Raw genomic sequence first — 17,310 nt, forward strand, 5'->3', positions numbered from 1 at the left:
CACACATACAGTCGTGGTCAATCTATTAAATATGATGTTAGTTAAATTAAATGATTGTTAGTTGTTTGTCTTTTGTTATAATCTGCAGATACAAAAAATGGTTGTAATACAAAATTAGTTAAATATAAAATATGAGTTATTCTTTCATAGACGTTTTATGTTTTTCTTCATGGTCTCAAAATGTTTTCTTATTTTAATTATGTAGTAACACCGCTTTAATATATATATTAAAGTTTTTAGGGTGTTCGCTCTATAAAGTATTCTAATACATTTGTATTTTTAGATACAACCAAAAAGCCTATAAACTCAGTAAAACCAACATGTCAATATGACCTCAGCTGTGAGTTGTGTGTCAGTGTCCTTCAAGTGAATCGATCTGTAATGAAGATAACTCCGATACTGTACTGCGTATCTGGTATGCCGGTCTGCATGGAATGGCTTCATTATTACCGCTCGGCAATGGGCTCGAATCGCACTCTCAATGGGATCCAGATAATGCCGCCTTATTTGTTTATGAAATTGACCCGAGATTATCGCTGCAGCGGAAACAGAAACTCCGACAGGAACAAGGACAGCCTGATTGCGTGTGTGCTGCCTCATGAATAATACATATGCTCGATGTGGGCGTGGCAGTCTGGCTGTCTGTCTGCCGGCTCACACAATAAAAGTTTTCAAACAGCGAAATCGTTTTGTTAACTTGTTCACAAGTGTCGGTATGTGTGGGCCAACAACTCGAAAGTCTCTGTAAAGTCATTCTCCACTCTCCCAGCGATCCCGCATTCTCAGCCTCAAGGATCTGCTGTGAAAATCCGTTTGCACAATTTAACGCACAAGTTCGGCAAAAAAATAAAGTTTCCCCAAATGCATAAAACTTTTGTATTGACAATAAGCGGCGACAGAGGGCTTTCCGAATATGGAAAATGCGAAAGGGACAAATGATAAAAGTGCATATTCACATACTCAGATAAAACCCGCAGGCTGCGATGATGCTCTCAAATAGGTTTAGTTTGTTGCGAAGTTGTTTAAATCCAGAAAAGTAACCATTGTGAAATAGGTAAATAGGATCCGTGGAGCATATTCTAAATATAAGAAAAGGATAAGACTTCTTTTTCTTACAATAAATGGTTATAACTGCTCCTATAAGCTAAAAATAATATTTATTCTCACATATATTTATATTTAAGTCCGTTATGCACATCTAATACAAACAATTTTTTCAATTAAAAAACACTATCTAAAAAAAATATACTTTCAACATTATTTTAGTAAATTCGGTTAAATATATAACACTTTGTTGTGTAGAGCCAGAGGGAAAAAGTGCATCCACTTTTATGGCATTGGCATTGGCAGACAAAAGCGTACGAAATTCAATGAGCTGCAAAAAGCAGCTAAAGTCGCTGCTGCTGCCAGATTTACGCCAAGAAAAATGTCAGACCGGCAGCTGCGGGCAGCCAACCTGCATTTCGCCCACACTTTCAACGTGTTTGAAGTTTTCTCGACCCAAAAAAAATATTTGCAGAAAAAGACCGCAAAGTTTGGAATCCAACTGGAAGTGGAGTTGACTGCGGTCTGAGCAGGCGGCAGACAAATTGCGCTCGTAAATGCTTTAAATTGTGCACTCCGCCCGCTTCAAATTGAAGTTGAGCGAGAAAAAGTGAAGCCGCGACGAGAACAAAACAGAGCGAAACAAAAGTTGCCAGAGGAGCGTGCAAAAAATTGCGGAGCGTGTTAAGAAAAATGTTTTCGTAAGCTGCGAACAAATGCGCGACAATATTTTTGTGTGCGGCCAATGTGGAAATCTTCGCTTAAAGTTGCTGAACACCTTTACCTTTGAGTGGGTGGTGAAGTGGCTGGTGTATTCCCGCACTTCTCGGCTGAATCGAGAAAACGAGAAATGCCACCAGCAACACTTGCCGTTTTCCGGCTTCTTCTGGCGGCTTTGCCTGGCTTGATAACCCGAAACCGAGTGCCACTTAAGACCCAAGCCAAAAGGCTGGCCACAGAGAGAAACTTTTTTATGACGTATTTTAACTTAAAATGAGTTCTGTGGCTTAAAAAAACCTTTCCTTCATATAAGTTAGAGAAATTAGAAAATGTTTAGTTCAATAACTTTCACTGTTTTTGCGTACATCTATGTATATTTCAATTGGTATATACAATTACATTGACTTTAATTTTCCTTCGTATTGGAAGAGCACATTTTTTCAAGTGTGTGCATTGCACACTTGAGTTCTCAGAGGCTGCAACAGTTGCAAGGTGTTGGATGTCAAACTGCTAAGTTAATACAGCTACCTCGACTTTTCAACTCCTGAACTCTGCTCCACTTCTCGTGGTGTTGGATTTTCAATTTACAGTTTCTGGTTGCTTGCTCTAATGACCTGCTTTTGAACCGATATTAAGTGGCATTAGGACACTGCTCCTGTTCGCGAATGTATTTAAGACTTTTGAGCGCTTTAAGGCCGCGACAAGGTCATTTTGGGCTGACAGCCTGATAAGGGCGGCGGTAAATTCAATAAAATCTCTGACGTAATTCCTAATTGACCCGGTGAAAATAACCCAGGCCAAGCACTTAAATTAATTAAAATATCATTGGGGAACATGGAGGAAAGTAAACACAGTGAAATCACCGCCTCAAAAAATCCTTTTTTTGTTTGCTGTTGCTGGCCGGCAAAGTGAAATCGAAATGGCAAACAAAGCACGAAATTAGATGGTGCCCGGCATTATTGTCAAAATAACATTTACCTTTCGGCTGCTGTTTTTATTTTTGCTGTGCTCCCGCTGAAGGTCGTAAATAATTTATGTAAACTTGAAGGTTGGCTGCAGGAGTGGGCGGCGGAAAATGGCAGTGGGAATTGTCGCAGACTTCTTTACACTTTGATGCTGCGCTGCTGTGTTATGAATAATAACTTGGACTGTCCGCCCGCCGCCGCCTCCTGTGTTTTGTTATTGTGCGTTCGAATTTCACGTCACTGCCGTGCTATCCCGCACTTCCGCCGCCTCTGTTCTGCATTTGGCAAAGCTTTGAATATTTTACGCAGGCATAAATAATTTAAAACAATGGGACACACGTAAAAAGGGAAAAGGATAATGCAGCAGCAGCACCAGCAGCAGGCGCAAAAAGAAGCACACAGATGGTACAAAAGTGAGAGGGAAAAAACAAAAAAAAAATGGGCCAAAAGAACGGGAAGATAAGAATAAAAATGTATACCTATACTTTATTTTTTTTTTTTAGCTTGGCCCAGAGATGCTGGCCCAGAGACCCACACACAGGGAGTGCTGCAGCTCACACTGCCGCTAAAAAACCTTCGACCCGAGCGCAACACTTGACATATGTGCCGCCCTTTGACCTCTTTCCCCAGCTGCGGGGCGATGGAATTCCTTGTAAATGAGACGGCAAGGCGGCCAAAACATTTGACGAACGACAAAAAATGAAATGTAAATGCTGAAAATGTTGTCTTTGGCTCGTGTGAGCCCTCTTCTTTTCCTTCTCTAAGCCAGTGAGTGATGGCGGCTCAAAGAAATGTCAACACACACAAGGCTCACGCTCAGTCGCCCGCCCCTAGACAATTTCACTTTGACTTAACAAATAGAAAATCATTTATTCTGCATGCGCGAACGTGGACGCACTGCCAGCCAGGGATTCGATTTCCCACAGAGGAGGAGAGCACTTAAAAAATCGTTTGCTAAAAATATTTCATATATTTTTAAATTCCAAAATTCCTTAAATTTTATTTTGATAGTTAAACAACACATTTTAATATCATGATACATTTTCTTATGGTAAATGTATAAGCTATAAAGTTTTTTCCTGGTTACATTTAATGGTTAAATGATATAATTTTATAAACTTATTCGCAAAAGAAATGATCACTTACGACTTAGTTAATTTAATGCCATTCTAAATTTAATTTTCTTTAAGCACTACACAGTGTTAGCATTTAAAAGATTATTACTGAGTACGAATAAAAACTCTATTTAGTATCCCGTTTTCTTTCAGTCCAAGTCAGAGGCAGATGGGAACTTATCCGAAGCCTGCCTCCGCCGTGATTTCCCGTGTCCCATGTCGAGCCTTTAGATTTATGCGCATTTTGCATATTTCTTTTCCTCCTCATTTCAAAAGCAACAAAAGCGACTTGGCCTCCGCTCCTGATTCAGCTGCTTTTTTTCCTTTTTTCTTTGAGGGATGGATGGTGCTCCAATTTTCATTGCGCGACTTTTATGACTTTGCCTGCCGCTGCTTTTGACTTTTATCGAATGCAAATTGTTTTATAATAATGCAATCAAATCTTTGTCAACTCTGTTTATTGATGTGTTTATTTTGTTTTGGTTTTTTGATAATGCCGGCAGCTGAATAACATTTAGCAAGTGGAATACATTTTAAGAGGAGCCCTCCGGAGTGTCGAAGTTAACAAGCTTATGATGTTTACTAATAGGTTCCCCCGCGGGGTTTCAAATTATTATGTTTGCAGGGATAACTGGATTTTAATTTTTAAGGCAGTTACTTTTTAGAACCTTACGAAAAAATCTAGACAATTGCAATAAAAGTCAAGCGTATAATTAAATGCTTTATGTGAACCCTATTTAAATCATATTATAATAAGACCTTTATTTTTATAACCCCAATGAAAATAGTAAACTAAATTTTAGAGAGAACATAATTAGTTGTAAACCGTTTTCCCAGGGAATAACAATATTTTTTAAATTATTTTGATATATATCAGGCATGTTTCATATTAAGTCAATACAAATAATTTTTGATTTGGTAAGATAGGTGTTTTCCTCAGCATGACTTACTGCCCTGTTACATAAATAAATAAAAATTTAATACTTAAAGCTGCAAAACCCCACGTAACCCCCTTGAAATCACAGTCTTGGCAAGCGCTGCACTGGTGACGTGACTAAGCCAGAATAGGAAAGACCACCCAGTGATACCAAGGCATTTACTGCAGCGTCTCTGCAAATGCTTCTTTACTTGTACTTACATTTCTTGTATTGTTTCCTGATTTCATTCTTCGTTTTGCTGGCAATGTACTTAAATCACGGGAAACGTGCCAAGCAACCAAACAAGGACAATATCAGAAGGAGCGACATTTACGAGGCAGGGTAGGTCACTAGCTGGCGTTTTAAACTGGTGCATTTTAATGAATCGATCATCAGCCTGGCGTGCTGTAAAAATAACAAATTTGATGCCTTGCACATCGGTAACTATAATTATGGAAAAACATCAATGACAATGGCAATAACAACTACAACATCAATACAGGCACCAACAATAACAACACCATGAAACAGCGACAACAATAACAATAATTGTATTTACACATAATTGACCATAATCCCCAGCAGCATTCTCGTTATTCTGTCCCTGTCCCCTCGAACGACAGATTTTTATACCCGCTTTTTGTACTTTTCCAGGGGTATATTGTGTTTAGTAAAATGCTTTCTGCTATCATGCATTTGCACATGTTTAATAAAATAAACTGATATTGATATCCTTATAATCTCAATTCTGGTAGCATTTTGTGTTGCTTTTAATTTTTTAATACAGCCAATATCATTAAATCTTCCAGATATACCATTTGATAAATTTTAAATTATAGCGTACAGAGGTATATTATGCAAATACATTTAAAAAGATTTAATTGGAACAGTTTAATTGGCATACAACAGGTATACCGACAAGGCTAAAACTGAAATTCTAAAATATATTAATGTTTCCGCTAGGGAAGATAATGCTTTAAGTACAGCATATATTTTGTAAGGGCCATCAAATATCCCGGGTATCCATCAGTCGTGTCACTAGTCTCGAATGTTTTCATTCCTGGAGTTCCTTTTTGGGGGTGGTTGTTTTCGTTGTTTTGGTCGAGGACCAACACCAACTTCAACACCCAATTCGGTTGGTTGCCCATGAAAATGGCCGCAGGCGACATTTTATGTTGCTGCTGCTGTTAATGTTGTTTTCCGCCGAGCTCTGTTCGCATTGTCTGACTGTAGTTAAATTTAAATGCCAGTAGGCGAGGCGGCAAGGACTTCCACTCGGGGCCGGACCATAAATTAAATAAAATGAAATGAAATAATTTGGTCACGCACTTTCAACTGTTGACATTTGCCTTAACAGCTCCGCCCAGAATGAGTATTATTGCGGATAATCCACGCCCGCCCGCTTTAAGTCGCTACATTGATCCGGCGACTGGAGTGAAATCAATGTTTTATACGCTGGCCCATGCAAATTGTGTGAGCTCCGTGTAGTTGGCAGTGCCGCATATTTATGGGCCGCCGAATGTCGGCAACATGCGAAATCCACTTCATGACCGAAAATTAGTTTTTAACCCACAAAATAATCCCGAATGACATAAGGATGGCCTCCAAGCAACAGTAGCGGGAAAATAAAAACCCGGCAGCCACAGCGAACATATTACAGGGACGGACCCTTCGTCCTGCGTTGTCCGTAGTCCGCAGTCCATAGTCCTTGCTTGCCGGAAGTTGTAAAGCTGCCATTTCTCGGCCATGTTGTTGATGTTGCCACTGCCACCGACTTGGCTTTTCGAGCAACCATTCGCGGCCTCGTAATGCGGTCATTGTTATTGCAATTGTTGTTGCTGTCGGGTAGTTGGGCAGCATGGTAGCGCATTTGTTGTATTAACTTTTTCCAAGTGGCATGCAGGGCCAGCAGCAGCGGCAACACCAACAATATACCTCTCGAACGCCACCCCCGAGGTGGGCCATAATTTATTAAAGCCTGCACCAGAGTGCTCCAGCGTCGGGCCAGCGCCCCCGGCACACAATTGAAATTTAAGCAGCAGAAGCAGCAGCAGCAGCAGCAGTGGCAGTGGCAGGAGGGCTGGGGGTCAAAGGGCATAGGGCGGCGCTTCGTCGAAGTTGCAGAAAATGCGAAACACTGGAGGAATCCCCCGCCTGCAACGCGCCACCAGGGAAAATGGTAATCGAAATGTTCGCCGCACGAATCAACGCAAACAAGCCACACAGAGAAAAATGCTAGAGTTTTAATTTCTTAACTATTGCCAAAGCCAAATGCCAACATTAACATTTTTTAATTAATTTATTTGTGCTATTAGGTATTTAATGGTTATTTATAGACTTGTTATAGAATTAGGGATTGGCTTAAGCCTCTGGATTTCTCAAAATTCTTAAAAACAAACCTAATTAAAAATATTAAATTTTTTTTTTATCTAAGCAATATTAAGGTTAAACTCTTTAATTTAAATAAAAGTTTAATAAAGTTAATAAAGCTGTTAACAACTAATTTTGCCTACAAAAAAAAGCATGGCGACTATAACATTTTTGGCAGCCTATAAATAAATTGAAAGAAAAAAAATGAATAAATCTAAGGGTAGGAGCCAAACTCAGTAAACGTTTATATAACCTTTTTAGAAAATATTTTGCAACAGTGCAGCGCTGAGCAGCGGCGGGAGTTGGCCTGCAATACTGGCCAGTTCCCAGTCAATGTCTTGCCTCCTTCGCCTTTTTTCTGGCCTCTTTCTGCAGTCAAAGTTTTTGGTCGAAAACTTTTTGGGGTTCGGGGAAATAATTCATGAAACATGGCGAGCGCGAAACGCGAAATGCGAACATTTTTGTGCCTGTGCCGAATCTGATTGTGACACAAACGAATTGTTCTGGTTGTCGTCGGCGGAGTTTTGGAGGGGGAGGTGGATGTGGAGGTGGAGCTCTGGAACAGGACCGCCGGTCGGTCGCATATTTATGTGCCTATTTCGCTTTTTTTCTATGTGGCTGGGAGCATTACTCTTCTTGGCATGCAAATTTATGGTGTGTCCCAAAACAATTGTTATTGTGTTTTCAACTTTTGCTTGATTTGTGTGTTTTAAGTGATTCCAAATGGGTCGCCGGGGATTGAGCGGAGTGTCCCCGTTCCAGTCCCAGTCCCAGTCCCAGTCCCAGTCTGTTGGCAATTTGCGGCTAGCAATGCGGACCATTGTTCCCCAATCCACGGCCATTCGCTGATAATTTCTTTGCTGTCATCGGGCCAGACGCGCGCTGCATATCTCAATGCAATTCTAAGCACCCAATAACCATAAAACACTTTAAGTCCAACCGAACTTGCTATTTCGTCCGCTGGATTCCCCTTAGACCTTTGTTTATTTGTACTTCCGCAAACAATTCGAATGGCACTGGCACTGGCACTGGAACTGGTACTGGCAGTCGACGAAACTTTTGCGGCCATGCAATTGTTGCCACTATTCTGGTTACTTCTCGGTCCGGCAGTAGGCCACTTCCTGCAGTCGCCCCGGAGTAAGTTCAGCTGCTCCGCATGCAATTCGTGAATTTTTGAAGGCACTTCTTTTGTTATTCCGGCTCCGGAATCTACCCCTCACTCTCCCCCTCAGCCGGGACTTCCCCACCCGACTTGCAATATGCAAACGGTCATTTCGTTAATGAGCGTGGGGCAGCTGTGGGAGGTTGAGGATGGTTGAGGGGAAGGGGAACAAGAAGTGGAAAACTCAGGAGCAGCAGTGAAGTACAACTTTTACAGGCCATCCGGCGGATGAAGAGGGTTCGGAGGAGCAGTAGCAGGAGCAGGAGGTGGCCATGGCGGAAGGACCATGACCGGTAGGCAGTGGCTACAAAGCCGACTGCTTAGATAGACAGCAGCCCGTCTTCCCAGTCTGCTGTCCGGATGACTTGGTTTATTTTACGTAATGAAATGAAATTGAAATGAATGTTTTATAAACCGTGAGCGCTGTTTCCCACCACTCTCTAGCAGCAAGCAGAACAAAAAATTATGATAAAAACTAAGAGCCACATATAAACATAATTGCAATGCTTTTGTCCACTATACCCTTTTTCAGGTCAGATTTTCAATAAAAATCATTGTAAATGCTTAAAGCTGCTCACTCTGAATTAACATAATTAAAAAAGCGGCATAAATATTTATGAGCAATTTGCAATTATGTATATGCAGACAAATACGTATGAGCCGAAATATTTGAGGAACTTTACACATTGAATTTGCATACAATTGTCTGGCATAAAAAATACAAATGAAAATCCTTCGTATAAAAGAAGTGCAGCGAACAGAGTCCGGAGTTTAATTAAATTTGGCTTAATGTTGTTACCGCAAGTGAGTTGCTGCCGCTGCTGCTGCTGCTTGTTGCATGTTGCTGCTGTGGCTGCTGCCTGGAATTCGGTTATTAAACATTCTGGTGATTCTGTACACGGTTCTCGTAGGCCAAGAATTTATCGAATTCAATTAGTATGGAGACCACAGTCGCGCCTTGTCCACTACGGAGAATAATTAATCAGGGATGATTTACAAAAGGATATTTAAGATACCTGTTGATCAAATCTTTGAGGGTTATTTTGAGGTCCTGAAAGTTCACAACCTCGGCCTGCACAGCTTTAATGCGCTCTTCAATGCCATCAAAGAAATACCGCAAAGTTTGGGCTGTCAAATATCCTTGCTGATTTATGTCTAGGATGCGGAAAATGTAGTGCAAGGCTGGAAGAGTCTTAAGGGCTTTGGGTTGATAAGTTATTTTAAGGGTACTCATAAGACGATCTCACTTTTCGATGTTCCATTGCAAAGTAAAAGTCCAAGAAGGTTTTGTAGTCCATTTCCCCGCCATAAGTACGGCACACTTCGAAGGCGCGGTCCAGAAAAACGGTGGTAAGACTACCAGAGCCGTATTCAGACAACTCCTTTCTGCTCAGCATGCCATCGTGATCCCTATCTAAATCAAGATAGTTTTCGTACACCTCCAAGGCTGCCGACATTGAAAACCAGTTCGTCGTCTTGATTTCCGCGGCATCCTTGGGTATCGCCGTATCACGCAGCTCCAGTAACTGCGAGAGCAGTCCCGAGGATACAATGTCTCTTATTCGAATACGTCGTAAATGCAGATGGTCCAGGAAGAAAAATATTTTCTTGACCACAGTGCAGACATAAAAACTCTCGAATGAGGGCTGCAAACGTTCACTAACTTGCTCCAGCGTGGGTATAATGTCCGTGATATATCTTTCCACATCGCTCTCATTTAAATATCCCTGTCCGATTTCATCGTAAAAGGAAAGACCAATGCGTCCCTGGACAAGCAACACTCTACTCATCATGTAGTTATAAATGGAAATGATCTCCAGCATGTCGGGAAAATTGGAGGTTACCAGCAGTTCAAAGAAAAGTGCAACTGTCATGATTTTTCGACACTTGACGCCCACTTCCGAAACGACCTTTAGGTAACCATCCAAATTGACCAGCTGTCGCCTAGATCTCGTGGTCTCAGTCACATATTTCTCCAGCGTCTTCCACAGATCGTTCATATCATCAGAATTGAGAAGTTCATCCGCCTGATTCTGAAGAAAAAGGGAGTGGGCCTCCTGATGAAGCAGCCGTCGGACTTTGTCCTCCGGTTTCGGTGGAGGAACAAAGAACTTTGGTATTTGTTTAAAGGAAGGGTGATCCTTACCGTCGCGTTGTTTTAGCGGGGCATTCGCATTAAAAGTCCCCAGCTTTTTGGACCTTATAGATCTTGGGGAAACCTGCAGATTGGCAATGGCCCCAGTGATTTCCGATTCCAGCTCCATTGTTTGTGGGGCTAAGAAATAAACTTTTCAAACTCAGCAAAACAAAACAAATTAATTATGTTCTGATGTATGACATAAGTGTGACAGAGAAACATATAAATAAATTTGATACTTGATATCAATAATTACAAGTAATTAAAACTAGATTTAGGATTATTCTAATTATTATTGTGGTGATGAACAAAATTCAAACTAAATAAAGCTGTTTTGAATTTATTTTAATTATTTTTTTTATGAAACTTTAAAACTAAAGATACCTATAGTTTTATGCTTAAAAATATCGACCTATCTTCACTGACATCCATCTTTTTCAGGGATAGAACATAAACGTATTTTCATAATTCTCTTTATTTTGTATAAGCTACAATTGTTTTTATGGAGAAACGACATAAAACTATTGGTAAAAAACATTCTTATAATATAAAGCAGTACAAATGTTGACCCTCGGGACTATATTAAATTTGGCCTGCTTTCTATTTTCAGGTTCCACCATTAAGGGCGTCGTGGCCATACTGAATTGTATCCTGGCACGTCAGCTATGTTTCGAGGATCCCTCATGTTCGGCCATATTGGAAATTATACCGCGTGTCTGCGGGCCCATACCAGGTAAATATCATAAAACAAATATAATTTAAATCAAATCGATATTTTTACCGCGCGCTGATGAAGTGTTTACACAAAATCTATGGGTTTTTGTGTCAAGTATTTGCAGAGCTCTTGAGTGCTTGTGGCGTCCATCGCTGATTATGCGCAAGTTTTGGTCATTTGAGAATTCATTTCCGCGGCCAGTGCGAGTCGGTTGAATATATTTTATTTCATGTTTCCTTTGTTTTTATTTGCTCGAGGGGGTTTTGTGTAGCTGTTTCGACAACTGTGTAATTATTTTTAGCAATTTTGTGTGTTCCATGAGTAGGCGCGCATGCAATAAAACAGTAAATAACAGTGTACACTTAAAGCGCAACAAAGAGCGAGGAGCAGAATCGGCCACGAAACGCCGGCAAAAGGCATTTGAATATTCAAATGCCCTAGAGAGCTGCGATGCCCGTTGAGTCGATGGCCTGTTTCTGCAATACCCTGTTCGAAAAGGAGGGCTGAATGTAATGCATTCTGTCGCACTGTGCGTATGGGTAACATTTTGAGGCACAAACATGTGAAATATTCATTAAAAAAAATAACTTACTATAATATAACTTGAATATCCCAGAACGCATTAAAGTAATTTTAATATACCAATATCAATACCAAATTAAAAACACAATTTTTATTTATTTCATTGGGCCTTTTGCATACTTACATATGATTCATTATATCAGTATTACTATTTAAAGCTCTTTGATAATACAAACATAACACTAATTTTATGTTGTATTATATAATTCAAAGCTTTGGCTGACAAATCTTTACTCATTTATTACACCAAACAAAAGGCACTTTTAAATACTCGTAAATTATTCAAAATTTTAAAATCTAAACCTAAATTTTTATGTATTAAAGGATTTTACCTATTTTGTTTTGGTATTGGTATTCTTAAAATACAAATCAATGTAATGGATATTCATTTTTTTAAACATTTTAATTTAAATCCGCTGTATTTTGGTTATTCTTTGGAAGAGTGTGTGTGGTGAACGCACATGACCTGAAGGCCCAAAATGAAAAAGAAATGAGTGGTTGACGGGGTCTACATCCACCTGCCCACCCATTTCATTCACCTTCACATTCATTCTGCCGCTCAAACAAAGGCGGAGAAAAAGTTAATTTATAAATTATTCAGTAATTTGTTTTAGACTCCGCTTTAGCCGGTGCCTCACCCACCGCAAGAGCAACAACAATGGAAATAAATTTCTTTTGTGCCTCGCTTTGATCCGCCCCTCATTCAAAATGTGTATCTAAGCCGGGACTTTTCCGCGAACACTATCCACATCCACATCCACGTCCACCCACCACTCCATTCCCGGTTCATCGTCATGGTCGCGTAGTTTGTGTCCTACTCCTCGAGCTCCGTTCGCGTATCCAGCGCATAAGTCCGCTCTTATATTTAATTATTAATGTTCATTCAGTCCGGCCAGCGTCTTGTGGCATTTCTCAGCTTTTCCGCCCGCCCCGAAGTGGCTTTCACCTTTGTTTGGTTTGGGGCGAAATCCCGACGAAAAATCGCATTTAAAACGAAGCATTATCGGCCTTGGTTCGCCGAGCTTTCGCTATGCCATGCACTCAGAAAATATCGAACATATTTCTTAAATTTTTTATTACATTTTAAATTGTTCTTTCAATTATTTACAGCCCTAAATTGGTAAAGAGATAAACTTTTTAGGTAATAATAATGATAGAATTATTTTACATTATGTTGCATGTCATTAAAAAAAGTAAATGGATTTTGTAATTGTGTAAGTTTTTTAAGACCTTTGAATTCGCTGCAACAATATGCAAGCCAATATAACGGAAATGATATTAAAATAATACATTTTTTCCTCTTGGTGCAACAATTGTTTTATTTTGATTTATATGCGCCTGCAGCTCATTTCCGTTCTCGAATTGAAGCAGAGAATCGAGTAAACAAGGCTATAAGGCAATGCCCTTTAAGTCTGGGGCTTGGACCACTCCACGCAGAGTATCAAGTGGTCGTAGCCATGGCCATTGAGCACTTCAATGGCGGCGGCTGCATCCTGGCGGAATTTGAAGTGCACATAGGCGAATCCCTTGCAGAGGCCAGTGCTTTTTTCCCGGGCCAGATACATCTTGGTGTGGGGCCCGATTTTCTTAACCAGCTCCTCGAGATCAGCCTCGGTCATGGATTCGGATAGGTTTGAAATGCGAACCGCCGACGAATCGTCTCGTTCGCGACCCCAGCCCTTGCCGCTGGCCCCGCCCCCGCCGTCCTTCATGAAGGGCGGCACATATTTTCCCGTCTTGTTGGGATCGCTGACAGCAGCGGCAGCTGCAGCATTGGCCTTGCTCTCCATCATGGTCTTGCTATCCATGGAGGTGCCCTTGTAGGGACAGTTGACGCTCCAATGATCGCCATTGCAAATGCGGCACTTGGCGATATTCTTGCCCACGTCCAACTGGACTTCGTGGCCCTGCTCGAACTCCTTGGAGCCGATGAACTGCATAAAAATCTCCTCGGAGGCCATGGTCGTCTGAGAGTTGGGCCCCGGCTTGTCCGAGCGGGAGTCCCCGAACTTCACCCAGCTGCGACGACGGGCCACCGCCTTCGGAACGATCTGCTTCTCGATCTTGAAGGTGCGCACCACCTTCACCTTCTTGCCTTCCTCGTTGAACTTGTACTCCGTCACGTACTTGTAGTCGCCCTCGATGTACTCATTCGAAGGCCGCAGTCCGTCCACATAGTCCACCTCCACCTCGTCGGCCCAGGAGTTATTAAAGGATTTCATTGTTGGAGATACTTTACCTAACAACTGCTACGAAACTGTTCAAAAATCACTGGGATACTGTCAGTTCGAACTAAAAAAGTCACTGAAACTTTACAAGGCAGCCTGTTTCGATGGGATGTATTTTGAAAATTCCACTAAAGACTAAACAACTCTAACCAAATTAAGATTAATTTAAATGCACTGTTCAACACAGGCTGGTTATCCTTATTTATTAGCACTTAAACAACTATACAAGCATTGAAAAATCCCAAATTGAACACATTATTGCGGGAATCATGTTGTGTAAATAGTTTCTTATCACCGACTTTGTTGAGAGCGAGAGGCAAGCCCTCTTCCATAGATAAGAGTCTATTTAAGTGCGAGCTAAAGTCAAATCGGAATTTGAAATACTAGTTCACTTTCACTCCTGTGATCATTCGGTCGTTCTATTGACATTAACATGCTACTCTTGAAGCATCCGAAAACCGGCCAAAGTCTGGAGATCAATGAGTTTTGGCTCCGCGATCATTGTCGCTGTGGGGAGTGCCTAAATTTGGATACAAATCAAAGGCGATACGATCTTTTAGATCTGCCAGCTGATGTGAAATCGTTGGAGGTAAAGTGCGAAGGGATAAGACTACAAGTGCAATGTAAGTGATAATGTAACTGCACTCAGTCTCAGTTTAATTTTTGGTTTAATCTTAGGGAGTGACGGTCACCAGTCCAGCTATGACCTGGACTTTATCTTCGATTCCCAGCTGGAGCGGTTGATAAGCCGGCGATCAAAGTCCACTAATCTGACGCCCTGGAATCGTTGTATTATTTTGCAGAATGAACGGCACTTGAGATTCTCTTTGCCCCAGCTCGTTTCCAGTGATGAGGTGGTCAGATCTTTGGTTGAATCTCTGGTTCGCTATGGCATTGTTTTCATCGATGATGTGCCGCCCACTCCAAACATGACCGAACTGGCTCTGCGTCGGGTTTTTCCCTTGATGAAAACATTCTTTGGTGAAATGTGGACTTTTAGCGACAAGCCCGATCACGCGGACACCGCTTACACCAAACTTTATCTGGGTTCCCATACGGATAATACGTATTTCTGCGATGCAGCTGGACTGCAGGCCCTGCATTGCATCGAACACTCGGGTTCGGGCGGTGAAAATTTCTTTGTGGATGGTCTGCATGTGGTGCACGAACTGAAGCGTCGCTTTCCCTCCGCCTATGATGTGTTGTGCAGGATCCAGGTTCCCGGGGAGTACGTAGAAAAAGGGGAGCACCATCGCCACACGGCCCCCATTATCCGGATGGATCCCCTGACTGGGGAATTCGTTCAACTCAGGCTCAATGTCTACGATCGGGCTGTGTTCGATACAATTCCACAGCCGCAGATGGCCGAGTTCTATGACAGTCTGCGGAAACTTCTGCAGATTGTTAGGGACGAAGAGCAGCAGTGGAGTCTGAAGCTCTGTCCCGGCAGCATTGTGCTCTTCGACAACTGGCGGGTACTCCATGGTCGCCAGGCTTATACAGGAAGTCGCACTATGTCCGGTTCTTACGTGCAGCGAACTGACTTTTTAAGCAAGGCTCGAGTGCTGGGAATTATAGAGTAAACCAGTTTTTGATAAATAAATCACTTTGATTGCTTTTTTTACCTCACGAAAGTGTATATAACAAAGTCTTAGATGGAGTTTCATTTGAGTATCTTTAGTTATTTATCATTTGATCAAACAAAGTTGGAAGTTCTTTCATTTGAGTATCATTAGTTCTTTATAAATTAATCAAACAAAGTTATTCGTTATGTTTAGCTGTACACCATTTAATAAATATTTATATTGTGACTCTTAAAAACTGCCATGTCTCAAATCGAAATTCCAATTTGTACAAAACATATTTTCCTTCTACTGAACTGAGTTCTTCTCCAATTCAATTTCGATTGCAAATTCCAACGCATCATAATAAAAAGTTACGATTACAATTGCTGGCCAGCGTCTAATTTTTGTCATTGGGGAGGTGGAGCACATACAGAAAACCGGCAACAAAAATCATTTGGCATTTGTTTTTATGGCCAGTCTCTCATGTGGGTTTCTTTGTATGTGTGTGTGTGTGTGTGTGTGTGGCATAAACAAACGCACTTTGAACTTTTTCATTTAAAAGTGAAATTACTTTTTGTTGGCCGTGCAGGTTAATGGCTGTCGCGTAGCTGTCCTTTAAATGTCCTCCAAATATGGATGTGCCTTAAAGAGAGCGGGCGAGCGAGCGGTGTCTGAATATTTATGATAATTGCATTTCATGCAGGTTTTCCCGCCCGCTTGTCCCGGCTTCCCGATTTCCCGATTTTCCGCTTTCGCGTATCTCACACAGCTCTCATATGCGCCGTCACGACCCGTAAAAGCCTTTAAAAGCAGCTTCGATGCCCCAGCTGGGCGATAAATATATTTTTGCTCGCTTTTTCTTCGACGGAAGTTGCAGCGCAGCAGTCGTGCCTTTGCATGGCATACTTTTCGGCATTCCACTTCCGTTTTAAAACGCTGCACTCACTTTGAGCCACCCGGGCACTTGTCGATGGTTCAATAAAATCAACAAGCGCACTCAGTGCAGTACGGACTCAAAGGACACACATGTTTTCTCCCAGGAAACAGGGCATTCCGGCCGAAATAGTTCAAACACAAAGTGCTTGCTTAACTCACTCGTAATTAATATGCTCGATAATAATTAATGCGACCCTGGATGGCTAGCTAAACTTAATAAATGACTCATAAATTTCACCTACAGACGGCTATAAAAAGCCAAAAAATAATAAAAACAATGGCCGGGGCAGGGAAAACAAATATCAAACTAAAATCAAATAAAGCACTGCAAAAAAGCGGACAGCACACACACACACACACAGTCGGATGGCAGCAACAACAAACAAGCAAACAAAGAAATCATTGAACCAATTCAGCGACCAACTCAACAACCGGAAACGCGTTTCGAATAAAAACGAATTGAGGACTTAACAATAACAGTAAAAGGCAAGGGCATTGGCAATGGCGGCGGCAGCGAAAAAAAGCAACACAAACAGCAAATGGCGTCGCTTGATGGCGACGAAGCATAAAAACCACTCGCCTTGGCTTTATTTTTTATGATCGCCCAGCATGCGATGACGAAACCAAAGCCAGGTGCCACATGCCAAGAGAACCCGGTGGCTAGGAGCTTCGGTATATTAGCAAGAATATAGTTGCACTAGCCACACAGACAGAAAAGTCTTCGAACCTTAACTTTAAGAAATAAAAGCAATACTGCATGGCACAATATTGGGAAAAAACTAGAGGTTCTGTCAATATTTTGACAAACTATTGCAAAAATTATTCGAAATCATTTTATATAACAGTTGTCGTTG

General features: G+C 41.4%; 4 protein-coding genes across 12 annotated transcripts in view; 2 read left to right on the plus strand and 2 right to left on the minus strand.

The window, feature by feature from the left end:
• LOC128266697 (uncharacterized) overlaps positions 1-17,310 on the plus strand; it is a 75,499-nt gene that overhangs the window by 30,151 nt on the left and 28,038 nt on the right. For all 6 annotated transcript variants that reach the window (XR_008269072.1, XM_053003388.1, XM_053003389.1 and 3 more), the window contains exon 3: positions 11,041-11,163. Coding sequence is in view for 5 of the 6 variants with exons in the window: in XM_053003388.1 (XP_052859348.1) it covers positions 11,041-11,163 (123 nt within the window). In the remaining variant the exon portion in view is untranslated. The remainder of the gene's footprint in view (positions 1-11,040; positions 11,164-17,310) is intronic.
• LOC128266711 (serine/threonine-protein phosphatase 2A regulatory subunit B'' subunit gamma-like) lies at positions 8,960-10,633 on the minus strand. Of its 4 annotated transcripts, XM_053003418.1 has the most exons (4): positions 10,440-10,556; positions 9,541-10,326; positions 9,310-9,485; positions 8,960-9,258 (listed from the first exon to the last, which is right to left on the minus strand). In XM_053003418.1, exons 2-4 carry the CDS (start codon positions 10,291-10,293, stop codon positions 9,168-9,170), a joined length of 1,020 nt encoding a protein of 339 aa, XP_052859378.1. In that variant the 5' UTR covers positions 10,294-10,326; positions 10,440-10,556; the 3' UTR covers positions 8,960-9,167. The 4 variants fall into 4 exon arrangements, with proteins under 4 accessions (XP_052859378.1, XP_052859375.1, XP_052859376.1 ...); XM_053003415.1 differs by having other exon boundaries at positions 9,541-10,633; XM_053003416.1 differs by lacking the exon at positions 8,960-9,258 and having other exon boundaries at positions 9,321-9,493; positions 9,541-10,633.
• Positions 13,027-13,999, minus strand: LOC128266723 (eukaryotic translation initiation factor 3 subunit G-2). The gene has a single exon (XM_053003437.1). The coding sequence runs from the start codon at positions 13,947-13,949 to the stop codon at positions 13,134-13,136; it is 816 nt and encodes a 271-aa protein (XP_052859397.1). The 5' UTR covers positions 13,950-13,999; the 3' UTR covers positions 13,027-13,133.
• LOC128266715 (trimethyllysine dioxygenase, mitochondrial) lies at positions 14,331-15,571 on the plus strand. The gene is made up of 2 exons (XM_053003423.1): positions 14,331-14,578; positions 14,634-15,571. The coding sequence occupies exons 1-2, from the start codon at positions 14,389-14,391 to the stop codon at positions 15,536-15,538; spliced, it is 1,095 nt and encodes a 364-aa protein (XP_052859383.1). The 5' UTR covers positions 14,331-14,388; the 3' UTR covers positions 15,539-15,571.

Source organism: Drosophila gunungcola, chromosome 3R (genome assembly GCF_025200985.1).
Source record: "Drosophila gunungcola strain Sukarami chromosome 3R, Dgunungcola_SK_2, whole genome shotgun sequence".
Taxonomy (NCBI): Eukaryota; Metazoa; Arthropoda; class Insecta; order Diptera; family Drosophilidae; genus Drosophila; species Drosophila gunungcola.